Source organism: Mauremys mutica, chromosome 3, assembly GCF_020497125.1.
Source record: "Mauremys mutica isolate MM-2020 ecotype Southern chromosome 3, ASM2049712v1, whole genome shotgun sequence".
Taxonomy (NCBI): domain Eukaryota; kingdom Metazoa; phylum Chordata; order Testudines; family Geoemydidae; genus Mauremys; species Mauremys mutica.
In genome coordinates, this window is record NC_059074.1 from 13,643,800 (window position 1) to 13,657,933 (window position 14,134).

At 50.8% G+C, this 14,134-nt stretch overlaps 2 protein-coding genes across 3 annotated transcripts in view; both read left to right on the top strand.

Moving 5' to 3' along the window:
• XKR5 (XK related 5) overlaps positions 1-14,134 on the top strand; it is a 62,112-nt gene that overhangs the window by 22,878 nt on the left and 25,100 nt on the right. Inside the window, exon 8 of one of the 2 annotated variants that reach the window (XM_045009018.1) lies at positions 982-1,954. In XM_045009018.1, the coding sequence (XP_044864953.1) occupies positions 982-984 (3 nt within the window). In that variant the 3' untranslated portion in view covers positions 985-1,954. Of the gene's footprint in view, positions 1-981; positions 1,955-14,134 lie in introns of those variants that run through there. The other variant, XR_006577861.1, reaches the window with a different exon arrangement.
• TRAM2 (translocation associated membrane protein 2) overlaps positions 7,312-14,134 on the top strand; it is a 47,864-nt gene continuing 41,041 nt past the window's right edge. The window contains exon 1 of the mRNA XM_045009019.1: positions 7,312-7,519. Within this exon, the coding sequence (XP_044864954.1) occupies positions 7,400-7,519 (120 nt within the window). The 5' untranslated portion in view covers positions 7,312-7,399. The remainder of the gene's footprint in view (positions 7,520-14,134) is intronic.

Here is a 14,134-nt window from a genome sequence, read left to right on the forward strand (position 1 = left end):
GCTGCTCTGTCTCACCTCTGGGAAACAAAGCCACTGCAGAGCTTTACACCAAACAACTAATGGCAGCTCTGATGCAAATACACTGTCATTCCATTTCCATTGTAGAAAAGGAGAAAAAGGTTCTTTGTCCCTAAACACAACAGAGTCGCACCTAGAATAGCCAATGAAGGTCCCCGCCTTGATTCAATGTGTCTTTTTTCTGGTTAGAGCAGGCTCAAAAACCAGAAAACAATATTGAGACAAGCTCAGGTTTTAGAGTCCATTTTATTTTTGTCTATTTTTGATACGTGCTGATTGGTTTGGTTTTGTTTTGCAAAACAACCTTCTTTTGGTTGAGAAATTCAGCCGTGCTCAAGCTGACATGTTGGCCCAGCAAAGGAAATGCGAGCGGGACCATGTTGAACGGTTCGGCCAGAGTCGCTCTCAATGAGGAGAAAGGAGGTTTTGCAGGGAGCTCTCCTGCGTCACACAACTTGCCCCTGCCCAACAAGGCTAGTGAAATGGAGGGGTGATGGAAATGGGTGTGGCTGCAGCCTAGGGAAGCCTGGAGAATCAGCCCAATGATTAGAGCACTTGCCTAGGGCTTGAGAGCTGGGTTCAATTCCCTTCTCTGCCACAGACTTTTTGTGTGGTCTTAGGCAACTCACTTAGTCTCTCGGTGCCTCAGTTCCCCATCTGTAACTGGAGATAACAGTACAGCCCTACCTCACAGGGGTGTTGAAGATAAATACCTTAGAGTTTAAAGTGCTCAGATACTACTAGAGTGATGGGAGCCAGATGAGTATCTTAAGTATAGCCAGAGGCTGGTGCTTCTCCCTGGGGGTGAAGGGGGAGCATTTTGCTCTCATTGCAGGCAAAGCCAAGGTGGGTGCCTGCAGCCACTGTGAAGGGAGCTTGGAGGTCAGCCAGGGGTGGGAACTTGAGAAAGTCACTTAGCCCTACTAGACTCCAGTTGATATTGCTATCGTGTCTACTTCACAGTGAGGATCCATCATGTGCGTAAAATCCCCTCTGCTGAAATGTGTAATCTAGTGAAAGTGGGACAAGATGCATGTAAGAGGTCTGCTGTATTCCAGGCCCAGCTGGACCTTCAAACAAAAAGCCAACACACATATTGTGTGGCAACGTTAACCGTCCTCAGCTGGACAAAAGCAAGGCGAGCTGGAGGTAAGCCGGATTCTAGCTTAGCTCTGCTGTCTCTAAATAATGCAGCCACTGATTGATTTTCTGTGCAACGACTGCCGGACGCCCCAGAGGGAGTTAATGCATGTGAACCAATTTCATCCCAGCAGGCGTGACTGCGACCCAGTGTTTCTGCCTTAGTTCAGAATATCCTGGCTTTCCTAGATGAGACAGTGCACTCTATTTCAGCTACTTATATAGCTCCCTTTACCCTAATGTCTGCCTTACATTCTAAGTATTTTTCCACACAATTGCCCTGGGCGTTAGGAAAGCACTGTATCCCGTGTTACAGGTAGGGCACTGTGACACAGAGGCTAAGTGACTTGCCTAAGGTCTCACACAAAGTTAGTGGCAGAGCAGGGACTTGAAAGCTCATGTGCCAAGTACTAGAATCCTGTCCTAACCACTGGACCATCCTTTCTTGTCAGAGAACTGCCTTTATAATTCCCCCTGGGATTCATAGGAGGTTGGTGTCCACCTCCAGCTGGAGACCTGCCCCCCTTTACAGTATTGATATACTTTGTCCTTGTTGCTTGTACGGTGTAAATGGTTCTACCATGCTTTGTGTTAGGCTGGAGTTCACTTCACCAGCATCTTGGTACTGGGGAGACTTTCAGAGGAACAGGTGGGAGCTAGGGACCCATCTCCCCCTGACTTGTAGTAGGAGTTGGGCTGCTTTGAAAATCCTCCCCCCCTTGTTTATTATTTATGTGTACAGTAACTCCTCACTTAAAGTCGTCCCCGTTAACGTTGTTACGTTGCTGATCAATTAGGGGACTTGCTCGTTTAAAGTTGTGCAATGCTCCCTTCTAACGTCGTTTGGCAGCTGCCTGCTTTGTCTGCTGCTTGCAGGAAGAGCAGCCCGTTGCAGCGAGCTGGTGGGGGCTTGAAACCAGGGTGAACCGGCAGCCCCCTATCAGCTCCCCGCTCCCCTAAATTCCCTGTGCAGCAGCTGCCTGGAGTTCAGCTGTGTCCCTCCCCCCACTGCCATGTGCTACTCCTGTCCTCTGCCTTGGAGCTGCTCCCCTGCTCCTGCACCCCACTTACCCCATCTTCCATAGAGCAGGACTCAGGGGAGGGAGCTTGTAGCAGCTGAGGTCTCAGCAAGCTGATCTAATGAACAAGGCAGTGTACTTAAAGGAAATGTGCATATCTCCCTCCATTCCTGGTGCCTTGCAAAGTGAGAAAGTTAACCCTTGAGGGCTCAGCCAAGTGTTAGTTCATCGTTTAGCAGTAAGGGAAATATCCCACCCTCTGACTCCTCCACCTCAACCAAGCTTCACAATCATCATCACTGTGCACCAGTATTAAATTGTTTGTTTAAAACGTATACTCTGTATGTGTGTGTGTGTAATATAGTCTTTTGTCTATATAGCCGCATGTTAACTTCGGAAGAGTCACATGTGGCTCTGGAGCCACAGGTTGGCCACCCCTGTACTCGGTGCTGTACCGACACAAAGCGAAAAAGACAGGCCCTGATGTCTATTTAGTTCATTCTAAATGCCTAGTTTTGACTGGAAGATTTCCCAGCTGCATATAACATACTTGGAGGAGAGAGGGGTTTGGAATTATCAATTGGGCACAAAATATTTTGTCTGTTCCTAGCATTAATTGTGTCAGTTGAAACCTGTTAATCTGGAAGGGGTTATTTCTTTGGTACGTGCAGCTAGAGATTGCAATGGGCACATGTTATACACTGGACAAATAAATAAGCTCCCTGCTGATCATCTTCCTATTTTGTCTCAGCATTGATTTTCTCCCATTGGAAGTCTAAATGCAGCATGCCTTCCAGCCTAACAAAGGGTACATTGGATCCCCAAATCACCAGGCCAGCCACTCCGACCCCTGTGTATTTAAAGGGGTGTTGTCACACTACAAATCAGGGGTCTGATTTTCATAGGTGGCCCTACCAACTTCAGGGGGGGGTTGGAGGTCCCCATCACTTCTGAAACGGAGTTCAATATTCTCCTAAATTCCTTTTTGCGACTGCTGCTACTGGCTTTTATTATTCATAATAATGGCACCTGCCACCTCCTCATTCCTTTGCATCCAATTCTAGAAGGAAACGGCAGGGAGTTCATACCAAGGCCTGTAGCTCTTTTACCCTGGTTCTGATCCACACAGAAACACCTGGGCACTGAGTGGTGGTGGGGCTGAGATTGTTCATGCTGATTTCTCTTTGGCCATGAGAGGGAGCTGCCGTTCAAAGTCACAAAGCAGATCTGTTATAAACGGAGCTCTCTAGAGAATAGCTCGGGATACAGGATACATATACCAGTGCAACATTGCTTGCACTGGTATATGATACCACGCCTCTCCTGTGAACAGATGGGAGCCGAGGAAGATAGGTGGTAGCCAATGTGTAACGTGTATGGAGGATGATATGCCTGCCTAACAACTGCAGACTGTGTGTTGTAACCTCACCTTTGGAACCCAGCACTGGTGTCATGGTTGTGATGAAGCTGTAGGTATGCACTGGATTCTAGTGTTAGGATCCAACTCCCCCATGTGTGAATGTCCCCAGGTGCCCTTAAGGGAGTGGATGTCTCCCACATTACTGCCGTTTATTATGGATTTTTTGCCATTTAAAAAAATCCTGGTGCTCCTATCGTTCGTAAATCCAAGTACTAGACTCTTGCCTAGGGATGTTGCTGTTGATGTGCATCTGTTTAGACTTATCCAATCATTGAGCTTTCTGCTGGGGTTTCCAACAAGGAGACAATACAGCGGAGTGCTGAGACTCAAAACTTACACACTGCAAACAGTGCCATATAAATGACAGCTCCTCAGCTGGTGCCAACCAGCATAACCACAGCTGGTCTGTCGTTTTTTTTTTAAAAAAAAACTTCACTATAAGCAGCGGGTTCCTAGAAACAGGATTTGCACATTCCAGTTCAGTTAAACAATGCAGTACTTTCATTCTACACCAGTCTAGCCAGTAAAGCAGGGATGGATTTGGGCCCCTCACCCCAAAAGCAAGGAGCTAGTTGATGTTTTTCTGTACCATGTAGCTTTGATGAAAAATGAATTTTTTTCGCAGAATTTTTTTTTTCCTGGTGTGCAAGTGAATGCTTATTCGGGTTTTGAAAAACAGATTTCAAAAATCAGTGCGTATTACGGGTTTGATTTTTATCAACCAAGAAATGTTCAAAGGAATTTCAGTCAAAACAAAAAAGCTGCAATTTTTTTCAGTATTTCCCAGGAAAATTAATTGGTGTTTTTCAGCTAGCTCCGTCGTTCCTGGGTTTCTGAACGCTCCCAAAGCCTGGGCAAGTTCAGAGCTAAGGTTTAGTTAGAACGGAGTGTCACCATGTCCAAGTTCACTCTAAGCAGCTACCCCTGCACCTCCAGGAGGATACGTGTCCGAAAGACAGGCCTGGATTGTCTTGCATTTCTGAATATCCCCGAGTCTATGATTCATGCTCGTTTGCCCCCTCCTATACCTTCCCTGGCCCTGTCACAGTGAGAGCATAACTGAGCCCCCTGGTCTATCGGCGGTAGTTTCATTCCACTTTTTTTTTTAAAAAAGGCCTAACGTTTTTGGCCGTTGGAAAGAAAACCAACTGGAACGGCTTTTCTTTTAAAAAGCAAACTCTGCCCAGCTCCATATAGGGTCTGGCTGCCACGCCATAGCCCAGGAATGCTGACTCTAACACAGTGCAGCTGATTCGCCAGCTGACTCCCCTGTGAGCTTTTTCCGCCCACTCCAGTTCCCAGCTGCAGACTGAAAGCAAAACACCACCAGCAACGGCCCCTGATCCTGTGAAACAAGCCCACGTTGAGGCATCTCAGCTCCATTGAGGATCATGACCCTGGGTCTTGATCTTTCTCTCCGGTATTCCAACATAACTCCATGGATTTAGGTGGAGTCAATCTTGTTCTGCCCCGGGTGTCTGATTAGAAAATCAGTTCCTCCACCTAGGTGCCTCTAGCTTCCCTGTGGATCCTCTTCCTGTGACACTAACGATGAAGTGATGCGGTGGCTCAGATGGACGAGAGAAGAACATAAGCACTGCATTACTGGGTCAGACTAATGGTCCATCTAGCCCAGTATCCCGTCAGTGCCAGGTGCTTCAGGGGGGAGTGTACCAAACAGAGTAATATTGGAAAGATCCACCCCCTGCCTTCCCCTCCCATCTTCTGGTAGTCAGAGGTTGAGGGTCACCCCAAGCATGGGGTTACATCCCTGATTATCTTGTCTCATAGCCATTGATGGACCTGTCCTCCATGAACTTATCTAGTTCTTTGAACCCATTTATACTTTTGGCTTTCACAACATCCCATGGCTATGAGTTCCACAGGTTAATTGTGTGGTTGCGTGAAAAAGTATTCCCTCTTGTTTCCCCAGCTCCAGGTTTTGTACATGTTTTCCTGATACCCAGTCCCTCCAGCCCCCTCCTCATTTTTCCGAGCAATGTTCAATTCGTCAATATCTTTTTGGCAAGAGAACTGCATCTCCTTAGGTACTGAGCACAGTGGGGACTGCAATTCTTCCATCAACCTAGTTGAGTCTACAGAAGGGGCCAGGTCAACCTAACTACGCTGGGTAGGACATGATATTTTTCACAGCCCTGAGAGTTGTAGCTAGATTGACGTAAGTTTTAGGTATAGACCAAGCCTTAGTGAAAGAACCTTTGAGCTTCCCGGTTGCTTATTCTAAGCAGCATTCAGTGCTCAGTCTAAACAACACTGTAGGGGTTTTATGGAGAGGAAAGCACAGTCAGTGGCACCAGTTCATCAGGACCTATTAGGGATGTCTGCTTCAGTAGAGCATAAGGCCAGGAATCTGTTCCTTGTGCCGTGTGTGACTGGAGGGAACACTCAATGCTCTAAGTGTCCGGTTTGAAACAGCGCAGCTCCTTCAAACCAGCTGGAGCAGTCAGTCCTTCATCCCAGGGCAGAATGGGCCAGATCCTTAGCTGGTGTCAATCAGCATTGTTCCGTTGAAGCCAAAGGAGCTACGCTGACTTACACCAGCTGAGGAGCTGGCCTAGTGTGTTTACTGTGGAGGTCTTTGAGATGACATCTTAAAAACAAAGTGTCTATTTCCAGTTTTTCTAAGCTATTTGCAGTCACCTCACCCCTCCCCTGCATGGCATCATGACCCCAAACTCATCTGCAAGACCCTGCCTGGTCCACATTTAAGTCCTTCTTAATGACCCACTTTTGCCTTGCAGGCTATAGTGAACTGGGTTGACTTGTACGTAAATTGCCTATTGTTGATCCCTCTCCCTGTACCTTTGTCTGCGTGTTGGTCTGTCCTTAGACTGTCAGCTCTTTAGACAGAGCCGACCCCTATTCTGGTGTTTGGAAAGCGCCTTGTACTTTGGGGTGTAAATAAATAAGAATGGATATTAATGAGTCCAGGACACTCTGCGAAGAGTTCTGCCCTGGAGACTTTGGCCAGATTATTCTTGTACTCCACATTATCCTCTTTCGGCCTGGCTGCTGCTCTCTACCCCAGAAGCAGCTGCATTCGAGTGCTGCTCTGAGTGTATAACTTGTGAAGCACCTTGAATCCTGGCCCCTGAAAGGTGTTCAGAATGTGCTGCATTATTCTTCAGTAGCTGTTCGGGTGGATGTTAAAAGGGGAGAAGTCTAGGGCAAGATAATAGGGATGTGAACAGGAAGTCGGTGGGACCTGTGTGGGTTTATTGCCTCTGAAAAATAAAGTCAGAGGGGCCCAATCCTCACTCACAGGCTTTCAGGCTGCTCACATGACTACTGCTCAGCGGGTAAAGGCTGTAGGTTTCTAGGACCTCTGGAGGTGGAATAAAGTGGGCCTGGGAGGCAGCACCGCCTAGGCTGCAACTCTGGCGACCTTGCGTCTGTTCCCAGTTCTGCCCTTAGCCTGCTGGGCGATCTTGGGCAAGTCAGTGTCCCGCTCCGTGCCTCAGTTTCCCCGTCTGACAAGCGGGGACGGTGATACTGACCCGCTAGGTGGGTGAAGGGTTGGACAGCGGCAGGCAGGAGTGAAGAAGGGGCGGGTTGAAAGCCGGGGGGCAGCGAGCCGGGCGGGGCGGGAAGGAGCCGAGCCCGGCCGGCGGCCAGGCAGCCCCGCGGGCAGGGACGGGTTAAGCGGGCGGGCGGGGGCGGTCGGCGCAGGCGCGGGCCCGGCGCTGCCGAAGTTGTCCGGGCTCCGGGCCGGGAGAAGTTTGCGGCGCTGGGCGGAGGCAGCGGCGGGCGGCCGGGCTGCTCGCTCCGCTCCGCTCCGGCCATGGCCTTCCGCCGGCGGGCCAAGAGCTACCCGCTCTTCAGCCAGGAGTTCCTGATCCACAACCACGCGGACATCGGCTTCTGCCTGGTGCTCTGCGTGCTCGTCGCGCTCATGTTCGAGGTGAGTCCCCGGGGAACCCCCCCCCCCTGCACCCACCCGGGGACACTCCCTGGGACCCTTCCCCAGGACTCCGCCCTGTGCACCCTCGGGTGCTGCCCTCACCGCCCTGGGACCCTGCTGCACCCCGTCCTGCAGATACACCCCAGGGCCTCGCGGGATACTGCCTGCTGCGCCCCACGGGACCCTGTCTCACTTCCTTGGGGGACCCCTCTGCAGCCCCCTACCATGGGACACTGCACCTCTTCCTGGGGGTATTCCCTGTGTCTCTCCAAGGGACCCCAAGGCAGACCCTCCACCTAGGGTGTCCGCCCAGGGACCCCAATGCACTGCACCCAATACACTGGGGGGTGGATCCCAGTGTAACTCCTCTCCAGGGGATCCTACTACCCCACACCCCTATTGGGGGTCTCCAGCAGATCCTTTCCTTGTCAGTGGAAGCAAATTCCCACCTCCCCTGGAGAGTGCACCTTTGCAATGCACCCCTTCAACGTGTGCGGGAGAAGACGACCCCGCCGCATCCTGCCTGGGGAGGGAGCCCCAGTGACTCTGCCTTTCGGCACTACCCCCATTGCGCCCATCATGGGGAGCGCCGTGCACTGAGCCCCCCCGGGCCCCACCATCCTCCTTTTCCCAGCCCCTTTGTGGGTTAGTTTCCCTCCCCTACACTGCACTTCCTTCCCCATTTCATTCGCCAGGGATCCTTCCCACTTTTCCTGTCCTCTCCCACCCCCATACACAGCCATCGACTCCCCGGGTAACTTCATTTCCCCTCTTTCATACCCCCAGCTGCTTCTGCACTCCGTTCACACCCACAACTTGTACCCCTGCAACTTCCAGTCTCCTCAGTGCATCCTTCCCTGTCCCCAGTGCCGCCTCCTTCCTCTCCAGTTTGCAATCTCCACTCTCCTTCCCCCTCCACCCCCCCCCCCCGCCTCTCTTAGACCTGAATCAGTGCCCACCAGGAACAAGATTCCCCCCTGGCCTCTAGCTGCTGCCCTCCTTGAGTCTGGTTGAGTGTAGGTGGGCATAGGGGGACACTGACTATCTACTGCCAGGGGATGGCAGTGCTTGTGGGACCCCTGTCCATGGGGTGGGATAATACCACAGTGTCGAGAGATTGGCAGGGTGGCATTGTTCAGTCTCTGTTTGGGCCTGGAGCAAGCAGCGTGATGACAGCCTTGCACTCCTCCATTGGGGGGTTGAGGAAAAGACACTTGGGGTGAGGCTTTCCCTGAGCTAGAGCTCCGGGGAGGGGGACAGCCGGCTCTAGCCAGTGTTTTCCTCAGGGTTTAGGGAGGAGCTGTCAGATGACATTGGTTTGTGCCCCAGAAGTTGTGGGAGCTGATGAATGAGGGGAAGTTCTGCCCAAACTGCTCAGTTGGGTGTGGCCGGAGTTGAAGTGGAGCCGCTTTAAGGCAGGGGCTGTGGGGGGACGTGTTGTGATGGGGTCACAATCTTTTGAGGCTTAGTGGGAAACCCCGCAGTGTCCTGTCAGTCTGTGGTGAGCAGAGGAGGTGGCAGTGTGTGCCCACAGCTAGGCCACCTGATGCTGTGATCCTGACAGCTCTCTAACTAAGCAGGGCAGGCTAAGTCAGGTCATTCCTTGGCTGGGAGACCTCCAAGCAGCGTGTCCGTGCTGCTGGGAATGGTGATGGCGATTCAAGTGGGAAGGCTAATGCTCAGCCTGATTCAAATGCCCCTGTGCTGCTGGATTTCCCCATCTTTCAGGCGCACTGTGGCCATGAGATGCAGTGTTGGATTTCAGGTGAGGCGCATAACTGAGAGAGTGACTGCTCCTGGACTTTTAAGACCTGTGGTGCTTCCTGCCAGGATCTGCTGTTGATCTTGGTGTCCTTCCTAAATTCTGATTTGCGGTGTTACATTTACCTAGATTTCCCCCTCTATGCCATTCTTTGCCTCCTGTCCTCAGTACAGTGCGGATGAATTGCTGGGCTCTGTCAAAGGGGCACTATCAGATTTTAAATCTTTTTTTTTTTAATCCCTTATCTAGGTTACCGCTGATATCTTTGATTACCAAAATCAAAAGAAGTTTAAAAATCCAGCCCACTTTTCACCATTTGTGTAGCTTGCTCTGAGTTTCCCGCAGCTGTTGTTACTTCTGTGTTTGTTTATAACCAACCCCTTTCTCGCTCTGGATTCTTGTGTGCCAGCACCTGGTTGCAATGTTTGGGGTGCAAACTCTGCAGGGGGATATGTAAATTCAGATCAAATGGAGGATTTTTTTAAAGCAGTGGAAACATTTCTATAAATAGGGTTCATTTAAAGAAGAAAAATGGCTTTGCCTGTGGAGGGTGAGAGGCAGTGTTGGTGGAGGACGTCTGCCCCTTCCCGTTCCCTGGGAGGAGGAGTTAATGGTGGTGCAGCCATCCTTTTCCTTTGCCCATAAGCTAGGGACGTCATCTCTGAGGTACAAAAAACTGGGACATTTGGGATGATCCTGAGCGCGTTACACACAACCAGCTGGCCAGTTTTTGAACCGACACCTAGGCTAGTTATCTCAAACAGGGACAATCCTGGGAGAATCTGGCCAGGTGGCAACCCTACTATTGAGGTACTGGGGGTTAGGTGTCAGCGGGGGCAGCTGGCCTACCATTTTCCACCACCTCCTTTTGTTCCCGCCTTCCCCAGCGTTGCCCCTTTCCTGGAGGGAGTCGTGATCCTGACCTTCGAGAAATGTCCTGATGGAGGAGAGCAGTGCCCCCTCCCAGGCCACACGGTCCCTAGTGCCCCTTTCCCCATGCTTGGGGCATCTTCCCCGCCACCAACCCCTGAGCTCGCCAGGAACCTTGTTCTCCCTGTTTCCAGAGACGCCCCAGAAGCCTGAGGTGCTCTCCTGCCTCCCTCCAGCCAGCCCCCACCTGAGGGAACCCCATAAAACCTTAGACACGAGTGTCCAGGCCTCCTGTGGGAGGGGGAGTTCATCTGCCCCTCCCCAGTACATACGATAACAGTGGAACCCCTGGTAGTGGGAGAGGAGCAGACGCTTCGCCTCTCCCAAGCCTGGCATCAGGGCTCTTCCTCCCTGTCCCTAGCAGGGAGAGCAGGCTCCTTGCAGCCCCAGTGCTTTGCACAGAAATGTCAGGAATGTGGAGCTTCCCCCCCCCCCACCCCCCTTCCCAGCTTTCTCCTCTCTTTCCTCTCCTCTTTCAGGGGAGGAGACGGGATAGGGAGGGGGCTGAGGATTCCTGCTGAACAACTCAGCCCTTCAGGCTTGCTCCATACATGGAGTCTGGCCAGCCTGGCACCTCAGGGGCGGGCGTGCTTCTGCGGTCAGCCTGAACCATGTGTGTCTGATAGAACCGTGTCCCTCCCAGGTCCCCCAGCCGAGTGCCACGTTTCAGGGCAAATGGAGACGAGAGGGAAGGTGGTCGTGGGGCGGAGAACTCATCGGAGAAGCGGGAAACCCGTTTCCTTAAATTAAAAAAAAACAAAACAAAACCAAAAAAAGACAGTTTCTCCCTTCCTTTCATTGCAATGCACTGAATGAACAAGTAGTTTTCAGTACATAGAAATCTTAGTGTCTTTAAAGGAAACATCTAAATTAGAGCCAGAAAGGCCAGCTGGCTGGGGTATAAATTCCAAAACCACATGCAAATGCTGCAGAGTTGGACAGACCGGCTGCAAGTTTCAGAGTTGTACTTTGAAAACAAAACAAAACAGTATAAAACAAGCAGTGACTTTGACCTGGAGGGAGTTTTGTCTCCCACTAACACAGCAGGCCGAGGGTTTTCCTTTTATTGTTGCTGGTGGTCACTTTACCGAACTTTCTTTCTTTAGGGCTCTGTCTACACTGGCACTTTTGTCAATATAACTTTGCCAATGTGGACAGTGCTATGTCTGCGGGAGAGCATTTTCCGACGACATGGCTACTGCTGCTTGTTGGAGGTGGTTTAATTATGTCCTTGGGAGATCTCTCTCCCATCAGCATAGAGAGGCTACACAGGAGATCTTACAGCGGTACTCCTCTGCTGCTCTAAGCTGTCTAGTGTAGACATGGCCTTAGCCTCAGGGCTGCGTGCGGAATAAGCTCGTCTGGGCTCTCTTTAGGAAAAATGGATTGATTTTTTGCACAGTTGGAAGATGACGGCTTGACAGTCCTGGTGACCGGACTTGTCTGTGCTGGTATTTTCATTAATGTCCCACCATTGCGGCTGCACTAGGCAGAATCCTTGTGTAGACAGGGCATTGTTACCATCTAGACCACAGAAGAAAATTGTTAGAAGAACCTAAATGACGCTTTTGAGAGGGAAGGTGGGTGAGGTAATATCTGTTATTGGACCAATATTCTGTTGGTGAGAGAGACGAGCTTTTGAGCTCCACACAGCTTCTTCAGGCCTGGGAAAGGTACTCTGAGCTTCTCCGCTTAAATACAAGATGGAACAGATTGTTTAGCATCAGTAGTTAGAGCACATTCTAAGGAACCATTGAAGGTGAAGTAGCCCATTAATAATCTGCAGTCGTAGGAGAAAAAGCGGGGTTAGTGGGTTACAGATTGTTATAGTAAGCTCTAAATCCATGATTTTCAGTGTTTAGTGGAGTTATGAATTTAAGCTCCCAGGCTTGAGATTGGAAAGTGTGCAGGTTTCGTTCAAGGATGCGGACTGATAGGTCAGATGTAGCGCGATCGCTCTGTGAAAAGTGGTCACCCACAGCTGCTGGGGTGTTTGTCTTTTATCGTTTTCCTGTGTGAGTTCATTCAACGTAGGTGCCTTCGATAATTTTACTCCCTCATCTAGACCTGCACTGAGACAACAGAGTAATAAAAACACCCGTGTCCTCTCTACACTGGAGCTGCAACAACGGAGGAGAATCAAAGAAGGTTAGTGTAGGGACAGCCCAGGCAGAGTCAGTAGTAGAGTAAAGGAGACCTGTGACGGGACAAAAATGGTTTTATTTTATTTTATTTTATTTTTTTGATGTATAGAGAGAATTTGAAGTGTGTTTTGTGCTGGAAATGCTGACCTTGTATCCCCTGCTTTCTCCTCCACCCTCTAGAAGGTTCTGTAGATGTCTGGAGAACTCGAAAGATTAGGACGTGTGACATACCATGCAAATGAAACCTGCTTAAGTGGGAAGGGAAGAGAGGGTCACAACAAACCTACTCTCCACCTTCGCCTGTCCCAGTGACCTCACACCGTCCAGATCTCCGTTCACTTCTTCTCTTCAACTTCTCCCCTTTTACTGCTGCCTTTCATAGTTCACGTATGCTGTGGTCCCCGCACCCTTGAGCTGTGCCTGCACATACGGCAGCATGTAGAATACAGGCACTACTTGTGTATCTACGTGTCACAATGAAAGGCTCCAGCAGCAGGGACCTTTTCCCACAGCAGGAAAAGACTCTGGCAGTGGGGCAGTATCCTGAAAAACAGCAGCGTAGAGGTGGGAGGCACTGCTTGGGCGTGTAGGTAGATACGCTGGAAGTTCACACATGTATGGCATTCTTCTTGCTTAAGCCATGTCTTGCCTTCTAAACTGCTATTTATAGCCCTTCTAGCTGGGAGTGCAGTGTCCGTACTCTACACGCCTCTGTAAGTGTAGACGTACTTTTAGAAAGTCATTTTTTGACCCCAGCTGCCTCTTACCTTTATACCCTTCACGTATGAACCCACTGAATGCAGCATGCACAGGCAGCACCTCCAGTTCCTGTCTTGCATCCTGGATCCCCTGGCTCTCCATGTCCCACTGCAACTGCTGTCACAGAGGTTTCTAATGGCCTCTTCCTGGCCAGGGGCGTCCTCAGACTCTGGTCCAGGCTCCTAAACTGCTGCTTTTGGCTGCATCAGTCATACCCCCCGCTCTTGACGTCTTGTCCTCCCTTGGCTTTTGCTGTGGCTCTCTTGGTTCTCTTCCGGCCCCTCTGATCGGAGTCTCTTTTCGTGGGTGCTTCTCCCCCTTCCCACTCTGGTGAGGTGCCTCAGGGCTCTGCCTCGCTTTATAGCCTCTCCTTGTGAGATTTGATCAGTGATCTTTGCCGGAATGACGTGTCTCTCCACTCCTGCCCTCCCCCCTCGCTCCTGCCCTGTGTCTCTGCCTATCTCTGACAATTCCGGCATCCCTGTCTGGTGATCTCTTTCCAAAGCTGCCTTTATCCCTCCTCTCCTCCCCCCAGTCTTGATCATCATCGTTGCTCAGACCCACAACCCGGGTATCCCCTTTGACTCCTTGTTTCCTTTCTCACCCCGCGCAGGCTTGCTGCTTCCATGTCCTGCCACTTGCTGCTCCATGCGTCTGACGAAGTGGGTATTCACCCACGAAAGCTCATGCTCCATTACGTCTGTTAGGCTATAAGGTGCCAAAGGACTCTTTGCTGCTTTTACAGATCCAGACTAACACGGCTACCCCTCTGATTCTTGCTGCTCCATGACATTTCTAAGATCCGCTAGCGTCGGAGACTGTTTGCACGGTGGAGTCACTTCACCAGGGATGGGTGAATGCAAGCCGCAGGGGCTTTGAGCTGCCTTTAGGCCCTGTGTTAGGCCTTCCTCAGGCTGGTGTGGAGCTCAGAGAGCATCATCTACAGAGCCCTTCTAGACTGTAGTGGCCAGAGCTCAGATCAAAGCGGAGAGTCTCAAGCTCTCTCCTAGGCCGCACCGC